The sequence below is a fragment of the Anomaloglossus baeobatrachus genome, chromosome 8, assembly GCF_048569485.1.
Source record: "Anomaloglossus baeobatrachus isolate aAnoBae1 chromosome 8, aAnoBae1.hap1, whole genome shotgun sequence".
Lineage (NCBI taxonomy): Eukaryota > Metazoa > Chordata > Amphibia > Anura > Aromobatidae > Anomaloglossus > Anomaloglossus baeobatrachus.
This window is the reverse complement of record NC_134360.1, coordinates 68,204,109-68,221,637: the sequence shown is the minus strand read 5'-3', so window position 1 is coordinate 68,221,637 and position 17,529 is coordinate 68,204,109. Positions and strand designations below refer to the sequence as shown.

Sequence of the window (17,529 nt, the reverse complement as noted above, 5' to 3'; positions counted from 1 at the left end):
CCAAGTATGTATATATTTTGTTTTCGTTTTCAAAAAAAGATCAAAATTAAGTCACTCGGTATATATTTAAAAATGGAGTGAGATAAGTGGATTTTGTCTGGTTTCTGACCTTTACCAGTCATATTGCTCCATTGCTGCTTTCACTACTGGTCCAGACTTGGCATTCAATGTGTGTTTGGTTATGTTAGGAAATTGTACATTTTTATGAATTAAGAACAGAATATTGATTACTAAACTTTAAAGATAATTACTTACAGAATCATTTGGATTTGACTCAAGGAAACCCAACTGTTTCCACAAACAGGGTTCAAAAATGACCCATCAGATGGAGCGGTGGCCACACATGTACGCCACCGCTTTGTGGTCTTCAGGTCTGCTGGTAAAGCTGTGAATTGCGCTGGGTTATGTTTTGTTGGTCTGAGACAAAAAATAGAACATTTCAGAGCTGCCTACTCTGTTTGTTTTGGATGGGATCTCAGTAGTCAAACCCCCACCAATCCACAAGTCCTCACCTATACTTTGGATAGGTCATAAGATTTAATAACCACTTAAAATCTAAGTATAGCACAGTATGATGGACTATTTTTGCTGTAAAAAAAACAAACCAAAAAACATTGTGCTGAACCCTGACGGACGGCATTTTAAATTGAGTAGGTCAATGAGGTGACACTAGTAATTGTCTGATTTCTGCTCTAACCGAACGTAAGCCATGATGCTGATGTCAGCAGAACCATAATACTTCACAATCGCTCTACAATTATGGTATCGTGAATTGTTTAGCTACACAAATATCATTCTTGGATTCAGATAATTGATATAAATGTTTTCTTCTTTTAGGTAAGTGGTGAGGAGGAGGAGGAGGAGGAGGATGATGACGATTACTCCCCAAGTGAAGAAAGTGTCCAAGAACCTCATGAAGGCTCAGAAATATCAGGGAAAGGGTCGTCGTCATCGGCCTCACCCACCCGGAGCGAGCAATCACTCAACTGTGAGAAGAAAAGAAACCCTTGGATGTTCAAAAGGGAAAATCTGTCAGCAAAGGTAGGAAGGGAAATATGTAAATACTTCACCTTAAACATAATCTAGAACCCAGATTGCCTGTCAGTAATTTTTCAAGTATGAAAAAATCAGTGAAAAAATTCCAAAGCTTCCTAAGGGGCATCCATGTCTGTAATTTTTCACTTGTATTTGGTGATTTTTTTTTTTTTGAACCATGACTTTGAACTCAGTTCGGGAGCTATGGTGGCGCTAGTTGCGGATGGATATGGAAGTAGCGGTGAGCAGGTTGGGATAAGTGAAGAGCTAGTCTAAGTGGGTGCAGTAGTGTGCTGTCCACCAAATAAAATAATTCTCTTACCAATTGTAGGTGTATTAGAAGATTCTTAAAACGCACAAACAGATTTCTTCGGCGCTCCATTGGGAGACCCAGACGATTGGGGTGTATAGCTACTGCCTCCGGAGGCCACACAAAGCATTACACTAAAAAGTGTAAGGCCCCTCCCCTTCTGGCTATACACCCCCCGTGGGATCACGGGCTGCTCAGTTTTCAAGCTTTGTGCGAAGGAGGTCAGACATCCACGCATAGCTCCACTGTTTAGTCAGCAGTAGCTGCTGACTATGTCGGATGGAAGAAAAGAGGGCCCATACTTGGGCCCCCAGCATGCTCCCTTCTCACCCCACTCTTGTCGGGTGTTTGTTAAGGTTGAGGTACCCATTGCGGGTACGGAGGTTGGAGCCCACATGCTGCTTTCCTTCCCCATCCCCCTGAAGGGCTCTGGTGAAGTGGGATCTTACCGGCCTCCAGACTCTGAGGCCGGGCTCCATCCACAGACCCGGAGATCCTGCTGGATACGGAGCTGGGTACCATCAGGGACACGGCCCTGCAACATTCAGGTACTCTGTGTCCCCTACAGACAGGCACAGAACACGCCAGAGTTGCTGGGTGTTCTAGTGCGCCGGGGACAGTAGCGCTGTGCGCTGGGGTTATATGCACTACAGCTTTGCTGAGTGGCATTATTGTGGGGAACTACCGCGCCGACTGCCACTGAAAGCTGCGGCGCGGCTGAGACCTGTGGTGCGCCGGGGACTTCGCGCCGGCCGTGCTTTTACGACGGCAGCGCTCATAAATCTAGTCCCCGGCTTTTGCGGCCTAGTTACGGTTCGTTCCCGCCCCCAACCCTGTCATTCAGGGAAGGGGAGAGACGCGATCCAATGATCAGCGCCGAGGGCTGGAGTCTTATTTACATACTCCAGCCCTCTCACTGGGCACAGTGGGACGCCAGTTTCCCGCTCTTGGTCTGAACACGCCCACGGGCCGTCCCTCTTCACAGGACGCCGGCGGCCATTCCTGCAAGCAGTCTGGCTGGAGAACGGACATAGCCCTGGGAGACCCAGACAGGGGATTCTGGCAACCACACAACCGCTCTTAAGCGGGCGGTAAGCAGCACATATGTGCTGACCCCACTAGTGCCACAGTGTTATTTTGTGTACTTTTTGGAGGTACATATATATATATATATATATATATATATATATATATATATATATATATATATATATATATATATATATATATATATATATATATATATATATATATATATATATTGCACTGTAGGTCGCTTCTTGGCTTTATACCCTAGATTGCTCTGAGGAGACAACAGCATGTCATCCACAAAAAGCAAGGGTGCCAAGGCACAGACTTTATATGCTGCTTGCACTGCATGTGGGGCTGATCTACCGACAGGCTCCACTGACCCCCATTGTGTGCAATGTTCGGTCCCTGTGGCACTTCGTCAGCCGGAGTCTAGGCTAGTAGTGGCCCAGGCAGAGACGCCTGTGATCCCTGCCCCGGTGACTGGGACAGAGTTTGCTGTTTTTGCTGATAAGATGTCTGTGACTATGACAAAAATTCTGGAATCTTTGCAGTCCAGGCCGGTCACTCAGACCATGGGCACTGTTGATTCATTGGCCCTTGGTCCCCCTCACTTGGAACTTATCCGTGCTTCAAGGGGGTCCCCGACATCACAGGCTGAAGGCTCGGACTCGGACGACAGTCCCAGGCAGCCTAAGCGAGCTCGCTGGGAGAGACCCTCGGCGTCATCACGCTGGTCAGGGTCTCAGCGAGAAGATTCTCTGTATGATGAGACAGAGGCAGGTAATCAGGAGTCTAGCCCTGAGACCGCTTTCAATCCGGATACCCCTGATGGTGACGCCATGGTAAATGACCTTATAGCGGCCATCAATAAACTGTTGGATATTTCTCCCCCGGCTCCTCCAGCGGAGGAGGCAGCTGCAGAGCAGGAGAAATTCCATTTCAGGTAGCCTAAGCGTAAATTGAGCACTTTTCTGGACCACTCTGACTTCAGAGAAGCAGTCCAGAAACACAATGCTTATCCAGATAAGCGCTTCTCCAAACGTCTTAAGGATACACGTTATCCCTTTCCCCCTGACGTGGTCAAACGCTGGACCCAGTGTCCAAAGGTGGATCCCCCAATCTCCAAGCTTGCGGCTAGATCCATAGTTGCGGTGGAAGATGGGGCTTCACTTAAAGATGCCAATGACAGGCAGATGGACCTTTGGTTGAAATCTGTCTACGAAGCTATCGGCGCGTCGTTTGCTCCAGCATTCGCAGCCGTGTGGGCGCTCCAAGCTATTTCAGCTGGTCTGGCGCAGGTGGACTCTGTCATACGTCCATCAGTGCCGCAAGTGGCGTCCTTAACTTCACAGATGTCTGCATTTGCAACTTATGCTATCAATGCTGTCCTGGACTCTACGAGCCGTACCTCAATGGCGTCCGCCAACTCTGTGGTGTTACGCAGAGCCTTGTGGCTAAAGGAATGGAAAGCAGATTCTGCTTCCAAAAAATGCTTAACCAGTTTACCATTATCTGGAGACAGACTGTTTGGTGAGCAATTGGCTGAAATCATTAAACAGTCCAAAGGTAAGGATTCCTCCTTACCTCAGCCCAGATCAAACAAGCCTCAACAGAGGAGGGGACAGTCGAGGTTTCGATCCTTTCGAGGCTCGGGCAGGGGCCAATTCTCCTCGTCCAAAGGGACTCAGAAGGAGCAGAGGAACTCAGATTCCTGGCGGGCTCTCTCACGCCCAAAGAAAGCAGCCGGAGGTACCGCTTCCAAAGCGGCGACCTCATGACTTTCGGCCTCCTCCCTCCGCATCCTCGGTCGGCGGCAGGCTCTCCCGCTTTTGCGACATTTGGTTGCCACAGGTCAAAGACCGGTGGGTAACAGACATTTTGTCCCACGGGTACAAGATAGAGTTCTGTTCTCGTCCTCTGTCGCGGTTCTTCAGAACTGTTCCACATCCCGACCGAGCCGATGCTCTTCTGCAGGCGGTGGGCTCTCTAAGGGCAGAAGGAGTGGTGATCCCTGTTCCCCTTCAGGAACAAGGTCAAGGTTTTTACTCCAATCTCTTTGTGGTACCAAAAAAGGACGGCTCTTTCCGTCCTGTTCTGGACCTAAAACTGCTCAACAAGCACGTGAAAACCAGACGGTTCCGGATGGAATCCCTCCGCTCCGTCATTGCCTCAATGTCTCAAGGAGATTTCTTGGCATCAATAGACATCAAAGATGCCTATCTCCATGTGCCGATTGCGCCAGAACACCAGCGTTTTCTACGCTTCGTGATAGAAGACGAACATTTTCAGTTCGTAGCCCTGCCATTCGGTCTGGCGACAGCCCCACGGGTTTTCACCAAGGTCATGGCAGCAGTGGTAGCAGTCCTGCACTCGCAGGGACACTCGGTGATCCCTTACCTGGACGATCTACTTGTCAAGGCACCCTCTCAGGAGGCATGCCAACACAGCCTGAACGTTGCGCTGGAGACTCTCCAGACTTTCGGGTGGATCATCAACTTTTCGAAGTCAAATCTGTCACCGACACAATCACTAACGTATCTTGGCATGGAGTTTCATACTCTCTCAGCGATAGTGAAGCTTCCAATGGACAAACAGCGTTCACTACAGACGGGGGTGCATTCTCTCCTTCAAGGCCAGTCGCACCCCTTAAGACGCCTCATGCACTTCCTAGGGAAGATGGTGGCAGCAATGGAGGCAGTCCCGTTTGCGCAGTTTCATCTGCGCCCGCTTCAATGGGACATTCTCCGCCAATGGGACGGGAAGTCGACGTCCTTAGACAAGAAAGTCTCCCTTTCCCAGACGGCCAAGGACTCTCTTCAGTGGTGGCTTCTTCCCACCTCTTTATCACAGGGGAGGTCCTTCCTACCCCCATCCTGGGAGGTGGTCACGACAGATGCGAGTCTGTCAGGGTGGGGAGCAGTTTTTCTCCACCACAGGGCTCAGGGTACCTGGACTCAGCAGGAGTCCACCCTTCAGATCAATGTTCTGGAAATCAGGGCAGTGTATCTAGCCCTACTAGCCTCCCAGCAGTGGCTGGAAGGCAAGCAGATCCGAGTTCAGTCGGACAACTCTACAGCGGTGGCATACATCAACCACCAAGGCGGGACACGCAGCCGGCAAGCCTTCCAGGAAGTCCGGCGGATTCTGATGTGGGTGGAAGCCACGGCCTCCACCATATCCGCAGTTCACATCCCGGGCGTAGACAATTGGGAAGCAGACTTCCTCAGTCGCCAGGGCATGGACACAGGGGAATGGTCCCTTCACCCGGACGTGTTTCAGGAGATCTGTCGCCGCTGGGGAATGCCGGACGTAGACCTAATGGCGTCTCGGCACAACAACAAGGTCCCAACCTTCATGGCGCGGTCTCGCGATCAAAGAGCTCTAGCGGCAGACGCCTTAGTGCAAGATTGGTCGCAGTTCCAGCTACCCTATGTGTTTCCCCCTCTGGCACTCTTGCCCAGAGTGCTACGCAAGATCAGATCCGATTGCCGCCGCGCCATCCTCGTCGCCCCAGACTGGCCGAGGAGGTCGTGGTACCCGGACCTGTGGCATCTCACGGTCGGCGAACCGTGGGCGCTACCAGACCGGCCAGACTTACTGTCACAAGGGCCGTTTTTCCACCTGAATTCTGCGGCCCTGAACCTGACTGTGTGGCCATTGAGTCCTGGATCCTAGCGTCTTCAGGATTGTCTCAAGGGGTCGTTGCCACCATGAGACAAGCTAGGAAACCCACGTCTGCTAAGATCTATCACAGGACGTGGAAGATTTTCTTATCCTGGTGCTCGGCTCAGGGAGTGTCCCCCTGGCCATTTGCATTGCCTACCTTTCTTTCCTTTCTGCAATCTGGTTTGGAAAAAGGCTTATCGCTCGGCTCCCTTAAAGGGCAAGTCTCAGCGCTATCGGTATTCTTTCAGAAGCGCCTAGCACGAGAAGGATTTGCATTTGTTAGATCTGGTGAGAGCACTCAATCTACATTTCCCGCACGGCGCCACTGCGCCGCTCAGATGCACTCTTTGTCCTTGTCGCTGGAAAGCGCAAAGGGTCGCAGGCTTCCAAATCCACCCTGGCTCGATGGATCAAGGAGCCAATTCTTGAAGCCTACCGTTCTGCTGGGCTTCCGGTTCCATCAGGGCTGAAGGCCCATTCTACCAGAGCCGTGGGTGCGTCCTGGGCGTTACGACACCAGGCTACGGCTCAACAGGTGTGCCAGGCAGCTACCTGGTCGAGTCTGCACACTTTCACCAAACATTATCAGGTGCATACCTACGCGGCGGCGGACGCCAGCCTAGGTAGAAGAGTCCTGCAGGCGGCAGTTGCCTCCTCGTAGAGGAGGGCTGTTTTGCAGCGGTATCTTGAGGTATTAATTTACCCACCCAGGGACTGCTTTTGGACGTCCCAATCGTCTGGGTCTCCCAATGGAGCGCCGAAGAAGAAGGGAATTTTGTTACTTACCGTAAATTCCTTTTCTTCTAGCTCCAATTGGGAGACCCAGCACCCGCCCTGTTTCCTTCGGGATTTTTGGTTTTTTCGGGTATACATGTTGTTCATGTTGAACGGTTTCAGTTCTCCGAGGTTCCTTCGGATTGAATTTGTTTAAACCAGTTATTGGCTTTCCTCCTTCTTGCTTTAGCACTAAAACTGAGCAGCCCGTGATCCCACGGGGGGTGTATAGCCAGAAGGGGAGGGGCCTTACACTTTTTAGTGTAATGCTTTGTGTGGCCTCCGGAGGCAGTAGCTATACACCCCAATCGTCTGGGTCTCCCAATTGGAGCTAGAATAAAAGGAATTTACGGTAAGTAACAAAATTCCCTTCTTTCAGGTCTGGACCGTAGCCTTTGTCAGACACATTTAAAGGGAATATGTCATCCTTTTGAGCTTTTTGAGTTAGTGATAAGGGAATACAGCTGAAATTATTCATGTGTATGCCTCCTGCTTCTTCTATACAATTCATTTTTTTTTTTTTTTTTATAGCATTGGTCTTTCAGGCCATGGGGCATGTGCTGTCCGTAAGATAAGCCTTAATTATACAGGATTCCTCCTCCCCTTCTCTTAAGTCTCCCTGTAGCGTCAGGTGCGTGGCTGAAAATCTTGCGCCTGCACTTTATGCCTGCCATCTCACCTCTGCACATCAATATTGAAGACTGTGCTGGCAGGTAGAATTGTGCATAGGAGAGACAGCAGGTAGAATGCACACGCGCAAGGTTACCAATCGCGCACCTGACGTGAATGCCACTCACGAAAAATCTTGTATAATGAAGAACTAAGGCAGTTTTATCTTACAGCGCCCCATAGCCTGGAAGACTGAATCTATAAAAGAGGATTTTACAGAACACGCCATCATCCAGGAGGCATACAGTTATGACTAATTTGAGCTGTAGGAGGAGATAAGGTATGCACACCAGTGACTATGTAAGGGGAATACATGAAATAGCAGAAACTGCTGTGTGAATACTGACTTGAAAAATCCAATAGCTATATGTAAGAGTGAAAATGTGAAAAATGGAATCTGCATTACTGCCATGAACATATGAATCAAGAGAAATTTAGCTACTGAATTGATCAATGCAATAGAGCCCCAACACTACGCCAAAGTATTTCTCTACGTTGGGGTCCCTAGCTTGTGTGTGTCCTCTCATGCAGTTAAAAAACTTACCGTGTATGGGAAGCTGAGACCCAGGCTATATATACGATGTGGATTGGCAATAGGTGTGTATGGGGAGGGTTCACAAACGAAAAAACTACTAACATTAAAGAATAACGTTTGGAACTCCATTCTATGTCTGAACTGGGTGCAAAAAACATCACTATGGGGAGATAAGGTATGCACACCAGTGACTATGGAAGGGGAATACATGTAATAGCAGAAACTGCTGTGTGAATACTGACATGAAAAATTCAATAGCTATATGTAGAATGAAATGTGAAAAATGGAACCTGCATTACTGCCATGAATATATGAATAAAGAGAAATTTAGCTACTGAATTGATCAATGCAATAGAGCCCCAACACTACGCCAAAGTATTTCTCTACGTTGGGGTCCCTAGCTTGTGTGTGTCCTCTCATGCAGTTAAAAAACCTACCGTGTATGGGAAGCTGAGACCCAGGCTATATATGCGTATGATATGGATTGGCAATAGGTGTGGTTGGGGAGGGTTCACAAACGAAAAAATACTAACAAATAGGAATAACGTTTGGAACACCAATCTAAGTCCGAACTGGGTGCAAAAACCTAAAAAAACATCACTATGGGGAGATAAGGTATGCACACAAGTGACTATGTAAGGGGAATACATTGCATTTCGTTTGTGAACCCTCCCCAACCACACCTATTGCCAATCCATATCATACGCATAAATAGCCTGGGTCTCAGCTTCCCATACACGGTAGGTTTTTTAACTGCATGAGAGGACACACACAAGCTAGGGACCCCAACGTAGAGAAATACTTTGGCGTAGTGTTGGGGCTCTATTGCATTGATCAATTCAGTAGCTAAATTTCTCTTGATTCATATGTTCATGGCAGTAATGCAGATTCCATTTTTCACATTTTCACTCTTGCATATAGCTATTGGATTTTTCAAGTCAGTATTCACACAGCAGTTTCTACTATTTCATGTATTCCCCTTACATAGTCACTGGTGTGCATACCTTATCTCCCCATAGTGATGTTTTTTTAGGTTTTTGCACCCAGTTCGGACTTAGATTGGTGTTCCAAACGTTATTCCTAATTTGAGCTGTATACAACCTATTAAGAACTACAAAAGGATGAAAGAATCCCTTTTAGGCCTCTCCCACACTTACGTGACAAAACGTAATGTTTCTCTGACGCCTCATTGGGGGACACAGGACCATAAGTGTTATGCTGCCTATCCATAGGAGGACACTAAGTAGATGCAAAAGCATAGCTCCTCCTCTGCAGTATACACCCCCTGGCCGGGCCAGGCAAGCTCAGTTTTAGCTTAGTGTCTGTAGGAGGCACTTCCTTTCAAGGTTTATTTTTTGAGGGCGACTGTTTCCTTTGGGACCGATCTCCCACTACCATCAACGGGCGGGAACGTGGCGTGTCTCCTCCACGTACCCCCTCCTGCAACGCTGGATCCTGGGCTGGACGATGGGTTCCACAGACACCGATTTTCCAAAGCCCAGGGTAGAGGCCTGTGCCCCTATAGCCCAATTCCTCAGCCCCTCTCTGCAGGCTCTGAGTTGAATATGACACTGACACAGCAAGCTGGCGCTGCTATTTTCACTGCCTGGAAAGCAGTGTTTTAAGGTGAGATCCCCCCCTGACTGGTTTCCCAGACAAACGGAGAAAAAGACGCTGCAGGGAAGGCTCCCAGGACATTTATAGTATTTATGTGCAAGGAGCAAGGATCCTGTACACACAGTGTTAACTTTCTCTAGCTTGCTGGCTGGAGGAGGGGGAAGTTCTGCTGTTTGCAGAAAGTCTTGCAGATAATTTTCCCGTGGCAGGGGGGAGGGCCCAGGGCTCAGGGACTCGCGCTGTTTTTATTTGCTCTGTTTATTTGCTCTAGCAGAAAAGCCGGCTAGCAGAAAGGCTCTCTTAGCGCTAAGCCCCGCCCCCCGCGGGCGCGATAAGCCCCGCCCCCCAGGAAAGCGTGCAAAGATCTTCATAGAGCTTAATCCCTCCTGAGGACAGGGTCATCGGCTGATTCTGGTGAGGTGCTTGCTTCAATTGTAGCTCTGCTGAGCAGTGCTAGCTTCGGCAGCACATATGCTCAAAGGCAGAGCTACACAGAAGATTGATTAGCATATTAGCATGGCCCCTGCACAGCAGGCCAAGGATGATGACATGGAAATGAAATTAAACATTCAACATTTAATTGCTCCCCCTTCTGGCATACTCCTATTAGGAACCTGCAGAAATCTAAGGGCACAAAGAGTGCTAAGGCCCACATAGTCTATTATTCAGCCTGCACTGCCTGCCACGCTGAGCTACCATGTAAACACACCTCTTCTCTCTGTGAGTCCTGTGCCCCTATAGCCCCCCCCAAGACCCCCCTGCCACCACCACCGCAACCGGCAGCCCAGATCCTAGGGCCCCCAGCCCACCGGAATGGGCACAGTTTCTGTCCCAATCCATGGAAAAACTGTCACAGAACCTGGTTCTGGCTATGCAATGTCGTCCTCCACACCCTTCTGGGTCCCTGGACGGAACGCAGCCTGAGGATACCCCTATGGAGGATCCTTCTGAGGTAATCCGGGCATATGCTTCACCGGTTGCAGGGATCAGGAAAAGAGCACACGGCCGGGTGTCTCCAGCGGGCTCTCCCTCGGGAGCACACAGGGCAGGCTCTCCCACACGCTCCACGGCTTCTGATGAGCTGGAGGAGGGAGAATGCTGTTTGTACCAGGAGGATTCCTTGGTTTCATCACCCCCAGATGATCAAACTGCAATAGACTCCCTTATAGCAGCAATCAACCAAACTCTGCATGTGGAGGAACCCCCATCCACTACCACTGACCATGCGGTCTCCTTTAAGAGGGCAAGGAAACCCCAAAAGGTTTTCGCTGATCACCGAGTTTCAGGATATCCTCACAAAGCAAAGGGAGAAGCCTTACAGGCGCTTCAGTAACCAAAAACTCATGGAGTCCCGGTACCCTTTTGCCTCACCTGCCCCTAAGGGTTGGGCCGATCTGCCCTCGGTCGACCCCCCCCCACCCCCCGGTCTCCCGCCTTACCACAAAGACGCTCCTGTCTTTACCCGATGGTTCCTCCATCAAGGACCCAACAGACAGACAGGTGGAGCACCTCGCCCGCTCTGCTTTTGAGGCGGCGGCGGATGGATCTCGCCCTCCTTTGCCTCTGTGTGGGTCGCAAAGGCGATCTCTGACTGGGCAGACTCCCTTAACACTTCGCTTGAGGAATCCCAGTTCACTCATACCTTCACAGAGGTAAAAGGTCAAATTGCCACTGCGGTGGAGTACCTCATCCAGGCCTCCATGGACGCTGCTACCTGCGCAGCGTTTGCCGCCTCAAATACCATAGCCATCCGTAGAGCTCTCTGGCTCCGACAATGGTGAGCGGACTCTGCCTCCAAGAAGGCTCTCACGGGCCTTCCCTTTTTTCCAGACCGATTGTTTGGCGAACGTCTGGACAAGCTCATTTCTGACGCCACGGGAGGAAAGAGTACCTCCCTCCCCCAGCTGAAGTCCAGGACATCCTTCACCAGACGTCCACAGTCCTCGTTCTGCTCCTTTCAGAACTCATTTGGTTGGGTGACATCCCGTGCTGTCCCCGCCACCAGCCGCGGACTACGCAGGGACCGACCTTCTCAGCTCTCCCCGAAACCCACTTCGTCATGGCAGCCTAGACCGAAACAGTCCAGGACTAGGGAGACTCGGCCACGACGTTTTCCCCCCTCATGACTCCTTCGGCACCCCGGAAGACACACTCATTGTAGGAGGTCGTCTGCGGCTCTTTCAACACATCTGTGCTGCCGCCTCAGACGACAAATGGGTGCGAGACCTTGTGTCTTCCGGTTACCACATAGAATTTCGGACCCGACCCCCGAGTCGGTTCTTTCTCTCAAACCCCCCCAAAGACTCAAACGACGCAAAGCTTTTTTCTCAGCAATCCACTCGCTCCAAACAGCAGGAGTGATAATACCTGTCCCAGACGACGAGAAGTTCGGGGGTTTTTATTCCAACCTCTTTGTGGTCCCCAAAAAGGATGGGTCAGTTCGACACATCCTGGACCTCAAACACTAAACGAACATGTGCACGTATGGAGATTCAGAATGGAGTCCTCAAGGTCCATTATTGCATCCATGGTCGAAGGGGAATTCCTAGATCACCAAAAGTTTCTCCGCTTCGCAATTCAGGACTCCCACTTTCAATTCGTAGCTCTACCCTTCTGCCTTGCCACCGCACCAAGGGTCTTCACCAAAGTCATGGCGGCCGCCATGAGCGTCCTTCACGCCAGGGGAGTAGTCGCTCTCCCTTGGATGACCTCCTCATCAAGGCCCCCTCCTTCCGCGACTGCTCAACCAGCGTACAGATCACTGTGGACACCCTATCCCGCTTAGGGTGGCTTGTGAATCTGGACAAATCATCCCCGATCCCATCACGATCCTGGGCATGTCCCTGGACACCCGTCGGGGCTTGATCCTTCTCCCTCAGGACAAGGCGTTCGCTCTTCAACGAGCAGTACGCTGCCTTCTACGTCCTCCGTCTCGCTCCATTCGATTCAGCATGAAAGTGCTCGGCAGGATGGTGGCGGCTATGGAAGCAGCACCCTTTGCTCAACTGCACCTCCACCTACTGCAGCTAGCCCTTCTAGCGGCCTGGGACAAGAGCCCCTTCTCCCTGGACAGACATCTTCACCTGACGCCTTCAGTCGGGTACGAACTCCGCTGGTGGCTTCGGTCCTCATCCCTATTGAAGGGGAGATCTTTTCTCCCAGTGAACTGGCTGGTCCTGACCACGGACGCCAGCCTCCTAGGCAGGGGGAGCAGTGTACCGGCACCACACTGCTCAAGGACGTTGGACGCCCCAGGAGTCTTTCCTACCCATCAACATCCTGGAACTCCGCGCGATCTTCCTCGCGCTCAGAGCGTTCTGCCCTCTGCTAGCGGGTCGTCAGATTCGAGTCCAATCGGACAATGCGACAGCTGTAGCCTCTCTCAATCGGCAGGGGGGCACCCGCAGCAAAGCGGCTTATCTCGAGGCCCACAAGATCCTCAGCTGGGCCAAATTGACGGGATCAGTGATATCAGCGGTACACATACCGGGGGTAGAGAACTGGGCAGCAGACTTTGAGTCACCAAGGCCTGGCTGCCGGAGAATGGTCTCTCCACCCAGATGTGTTTCTACACATCTGCACTCGCTGGGGCACACCAGACGTGGACCTAATGGCCTCAAGGTTGAATGCAAAGGTACCCGCGTTCATAGCCAGGTCACGCGACCCACAGTCCATCGGCGCGATGCTCTAGTCTGCTCCTGGCACCACTTCAGCCTGACTTACATATTTCCACCTCTACTTCTGCTGCCACGGGTAATCAGGAAGATCAAGGCAGAGGGAGTCCCGGTGATACTGATAGCACCGGACTGGCCCAGGCGCGCCTGGTACGCCGAATTAGTACAAATGCTCACAGACGCACCGTGGCGCCTTCCAGACATCCCAGACTTGCTGACCCAAGGGCCCATTTCCCATCAGAACTCCAGAGCCCTGAAGCTGACGGCGTGGCCATTGAGACATGGGTATTAACAAGAGCGGGATTCTCCCCCGCGGTTATTGCCACCATGATCAGCGCCCGAAAGCCTGCTTCATCCCGCATTTACCACCGTACGTGGAAAAATCTTCCTTTCATGGTGCAGGGAAACTAACGTCCAGCCTTTGCCTCTGGCCATCCCCAGAATTCTCGACTTTCTACAGTCTGGCATGAAAGTGGGGTTGGCTCTCAGTTCCCTTTAAAGGGCAGGTCTCAGCGCTCTCAATCTTCTACCAATGCCGCCTGGCTCAAAAACCGCAAGTCAAGACCTTCCTCCAGGGCGTTTCCCATCTAGTTCCCCCGTACAAACGGCCGCTGGAACCATGGGACCTCAACCTCGTTCTGGACGGTCTCCAGAGGTCTCCCTTTGAACCCCTCAAGGAATCCTCCCTTGCTCTTCTGTCCTGGAAGGCAACATTCTTGGTGGCAATAACGTCCATCAGACGGGTTTCGGAGCTAGCAGCACTCTCTTGCCGCGAGCCTTTTCTGATCTTTCACCAGGACAAGTTGGTTCTGCGCCCCCTTCCAGATTTCCTTTTAAAGGTTCTTACCCCCTTTCATTTGAATGAGGACATTGTTCTGCCTTCCTTTTGTCCACACCCGGTTCATAGGGTGGAAAGGTCTCTGCATTCGTTAGACCTCGTCAGAGCTCTCAGATATTACATATCCAGGACAGCCCCCTTTAGGAAAACTGACTCTTTGTTCGTCATTCTTGAGGGGCCTAAGAAGGGACAGGCAGCTTCAAAGGCAACTCTGGCTCGCTGGATTCGCTCTGCGATCCAGGAAGTCTACCGCTTGCAACTCAAGCCCATTCCTAGTGGACTGCGGGCTCATTCCACGCGAGCAGTTGGCGCTTCGTGGGCCATTCGGCATCAGACTTCAGTGGAACAGGTGTGTAAGGCTGCGACCTGGTCTAGCCTACATACGTTTTCAAAGCATTACAGAGTCCATACCCAGGTTTCAACTGAGGCAAATCTGGGTAGGAAAATTCTGCAAACGGCAGTAGAGAACCTCTCTCAGTAGGCGCTCCAGGCTGTCTGGGACTGGTTCCTAGTCCTTGGATTGTGTTGTCTTCTTTTATGTTTCCCACCCATGGGCTGCTTTAGGACGTCCCATGGTCCTGTCCCCCAATGAGGCGTTAGAGAAAAACGGATTTTTGTGTACTCACCGTAAAATCGTTTTCTCTTAGCCATCTTTGGGGGACACAGCACCCACCCTGTTGCCCTGTTGGGCCTTGGTTCTCTCAGTACCTCATTTGGTTATGACTCTTTTTTTTCTCATGTTCCTCTGTTGAGAAGTTTTTACTGGCTTTTTCTCCTACTGCTTGTGTACTAAAACTGAGGTTGCCTGGCCCGGCCAGGGGGTGTATACTGCAGAGGAGGAGCTATGCTTTTGCATCTACTTAGTGTCCTCCTATGGATAGGCAGCATAACACCCATGGTCCTGTGTCCCCCAATGATGGCTAAGAGAAAACGATTTTACGGTGAGTACACAAAAATCCGTTTTTTTGTCACGTACATGTTAAAGGGGTGGTTTGTTCCCCGTGTGCCGTGTTTATGGCACGTACGTGTTCTCCGTGTGTTATACGTAATAACACACGGAGAACGGAAAGCCTCGCCTTACCTGATTCTTCCGGAGCGGTCTGTGGTGCTGAATGACAGCGTCCGGCACAGGCCAGGCCACGCTGACTCTGTTTCCGGCCCCCAGTGAAGAAGATGCATTGTTCAAATTCACTGGGGGACGGATGCAGGTGACAGCCGCGGCAAATACTGCAGGGCTCGTAGAGGTGAGTGTGGGGTTTTTTTTTTTAACCTGACGTGTGTTTCTCCGGCATGTCACACGGAACCGCATGCACACTACATCCGTGTGGTACGTGTGCGGGCCGTGTGACACCTGTGCTGCCGGAGCAACACTGACATGTCAGCGTATGGCACTCACGGAGACACGCAAGTACGGAACAGACACACGTTCCTTTCCTAAATACTTACGTGTCTCCTAACCATTGGGATTACCTAGGTCCCCGTGTGTACGTGTCTCCGGTACGTGTAAAAAAAAATGCCAAACATGTACCGGCGGCAAGGATGTGTGACGGAGGCCTTAAGGTGTGGGTGTCACTTCAAATAAAATGTAGACCAGTTCAAGGAATATGAATAATTTTTCAAGGCACTATAAATTGTCAGGCATATTGGCTATATTGGACTGTCATATATCCAGACTGTGATTTTCTTATATAACAAAAAAAACAAAACAGTTTGCTTGTTTGAAATAGCGTTTAGGTTTTTTATTGGGAAATAAGGGCACACCGTCTGCTTAGTAGGGGCCGAAAATCATTTTACTGTAGATCTAATTTATAATGATTAAAACAAGACTTCTTGCAACGAAGAAAACCCACGTTTGCTTTTTGTAAAGGACAAAGTATTTCTGAGCAATTTCTTGTAATTCTCATTGCTTTAAAATAATTGACGAAAATTGTTTTTCTATTGTACTTTTTGAGTTTAGGGGTAAACCAATTATAATACTTTGCAGGATATCCGTATTGAACTGAGGGAACCCTTGGCACTGAATGGGAGCCCGATAGACTGGACTGTTAATGATGTAGTTGAGTACATCAAATCCACAGATTGTCCTCATCTTGCACGACTCTTTCAAGAACAGGTAAGAACGAGCTAAAATCGATTCTAAGATTACTAGAAGGCCTCTTGTAGACAGGCAGGTGCGTTTATTTGCACATATGATCTGACCGCAACACCCTGACATGTTGTTGATCATCAGAACCAGAAGGAACGCACCATAAGTCAGTAGACCTCTGTCCTCCTGCAGCTTGTAGGAACCGAAGTTAAGTGTTGGGTGTGATATGAACTCATCTGAAAGCTTCTATAATTATAAAGAAGCCGTGCGTAATTTTACATTTTTATTTAAAGATCATGACGGCATGCACTCTAAGTATTACGCAAGGAAATTCAATAAAATGATTTGTTGTATTTGTAGTATTTTATATCTGTTCTTGACATTTTAAAGAGCTATTTGGGACTTTTATTATTTTTTTGCTATGTGACTAAGAACGAACGGGTGGCAAGTTGCTATGTATCTGTCTGCCTGTCCTGCCCGGCAGCGATCTCTGCTGTTTCGGCGCAGTCAGACAGCTCCTGCTGGTGACATCACAATTACAAAGCAGCGCCTTCACTTCTGCTCTGTCGATGAGGCATCTCTGCCGACATCCTCCTGATTGACGGCCCGATCACCGCTGCCTAACTGTAGGGAGCCAGTTGTCAAACTGTATCACACCCCATTGACAGAGCAGCTTCGTGCACGAGTGGTGAGTTGAAACCTCAGAATCAACAGATGAGATGTCAGAGATTGAGAAGTACCTGCTTGTTCTGCACAGGGACGAAGACCTGCCTGTTGTGCACAGGGACGAGGACCTGCCTGTTCTGCACAGGGACAAGGACCTGCCTGTTCTGCACAGGGACAAGGACCTGCCTGTTCTGCACAGGGACAAGGACCTGCCTGTTCTGCACAGGGACAAGGACCTGCCTGTTCTGCACAGGGACAAGGACCTGCCTGTTCTGCACAGGGACAAGGACCTGCCTGTTCTGCACAGGGACAAGGACCTGCCTGTTCTGCACAGGGACAAGGACCTGCCTGTTCTGCACAGGGACAAGGACCTGCCTGTTCTGCACAGGGACAAGGACCTGCCTGTTCTGCACAGGGACAAGGACCTGCCTGTTCTGCACAGGGACAAGGACCTGCCTGTTCTGCACAGGGACAAGGACCTGCCTGTTCTGCACAGGGACAAGGACCTGCCTGTTCTGCACAGGGACAAGGACCTGCCTGTTCTGCACAGGGACAAGGACCTGCCTGTTCTGCACAGGGACAAGGGCCTGCCTGTTCTGCACAGGGACAAGGGCCTGCCTGTTCTGC

At 50.4% G+C, this 17,529-nt stretch overlaps 1 protein-coding gene across 1 annotated transcript in view; it reads left to right on the top strand.

Moving 5' to 3' along the window:
- The window catches only part of SFMBT1 (Scm like with four mbt domains 1), a 182,669-nt gene extending 166,259 nt beyond the window's left edge, over window positions 1–16,410 (top strand). The window contains exons 18-21 of the mRNA XM_075322086.1: window positions 1–4; window positions 838–1,041; window positions 16,135–16,263; window positions 16,381–16,410. The exon at window positions 1–4 is cut by the window's left edge and continues 175 nt beyond it. Of these exons, the coding sequence (XP_075178201.1) occupies window positions 1–4; window positions 838–1,041; window positions 16,135–16,263; window positions 16,381–16,410 (367 nt within the window). The remainder of the gene's footprint in view (window positions 5–837; window positions 1,042–16,134; window positions 16,264–16,380) is intronic.
- The last annotated feature ends 1,119 nt before the right edge of the window (window positions 16,411–17,529 follow it).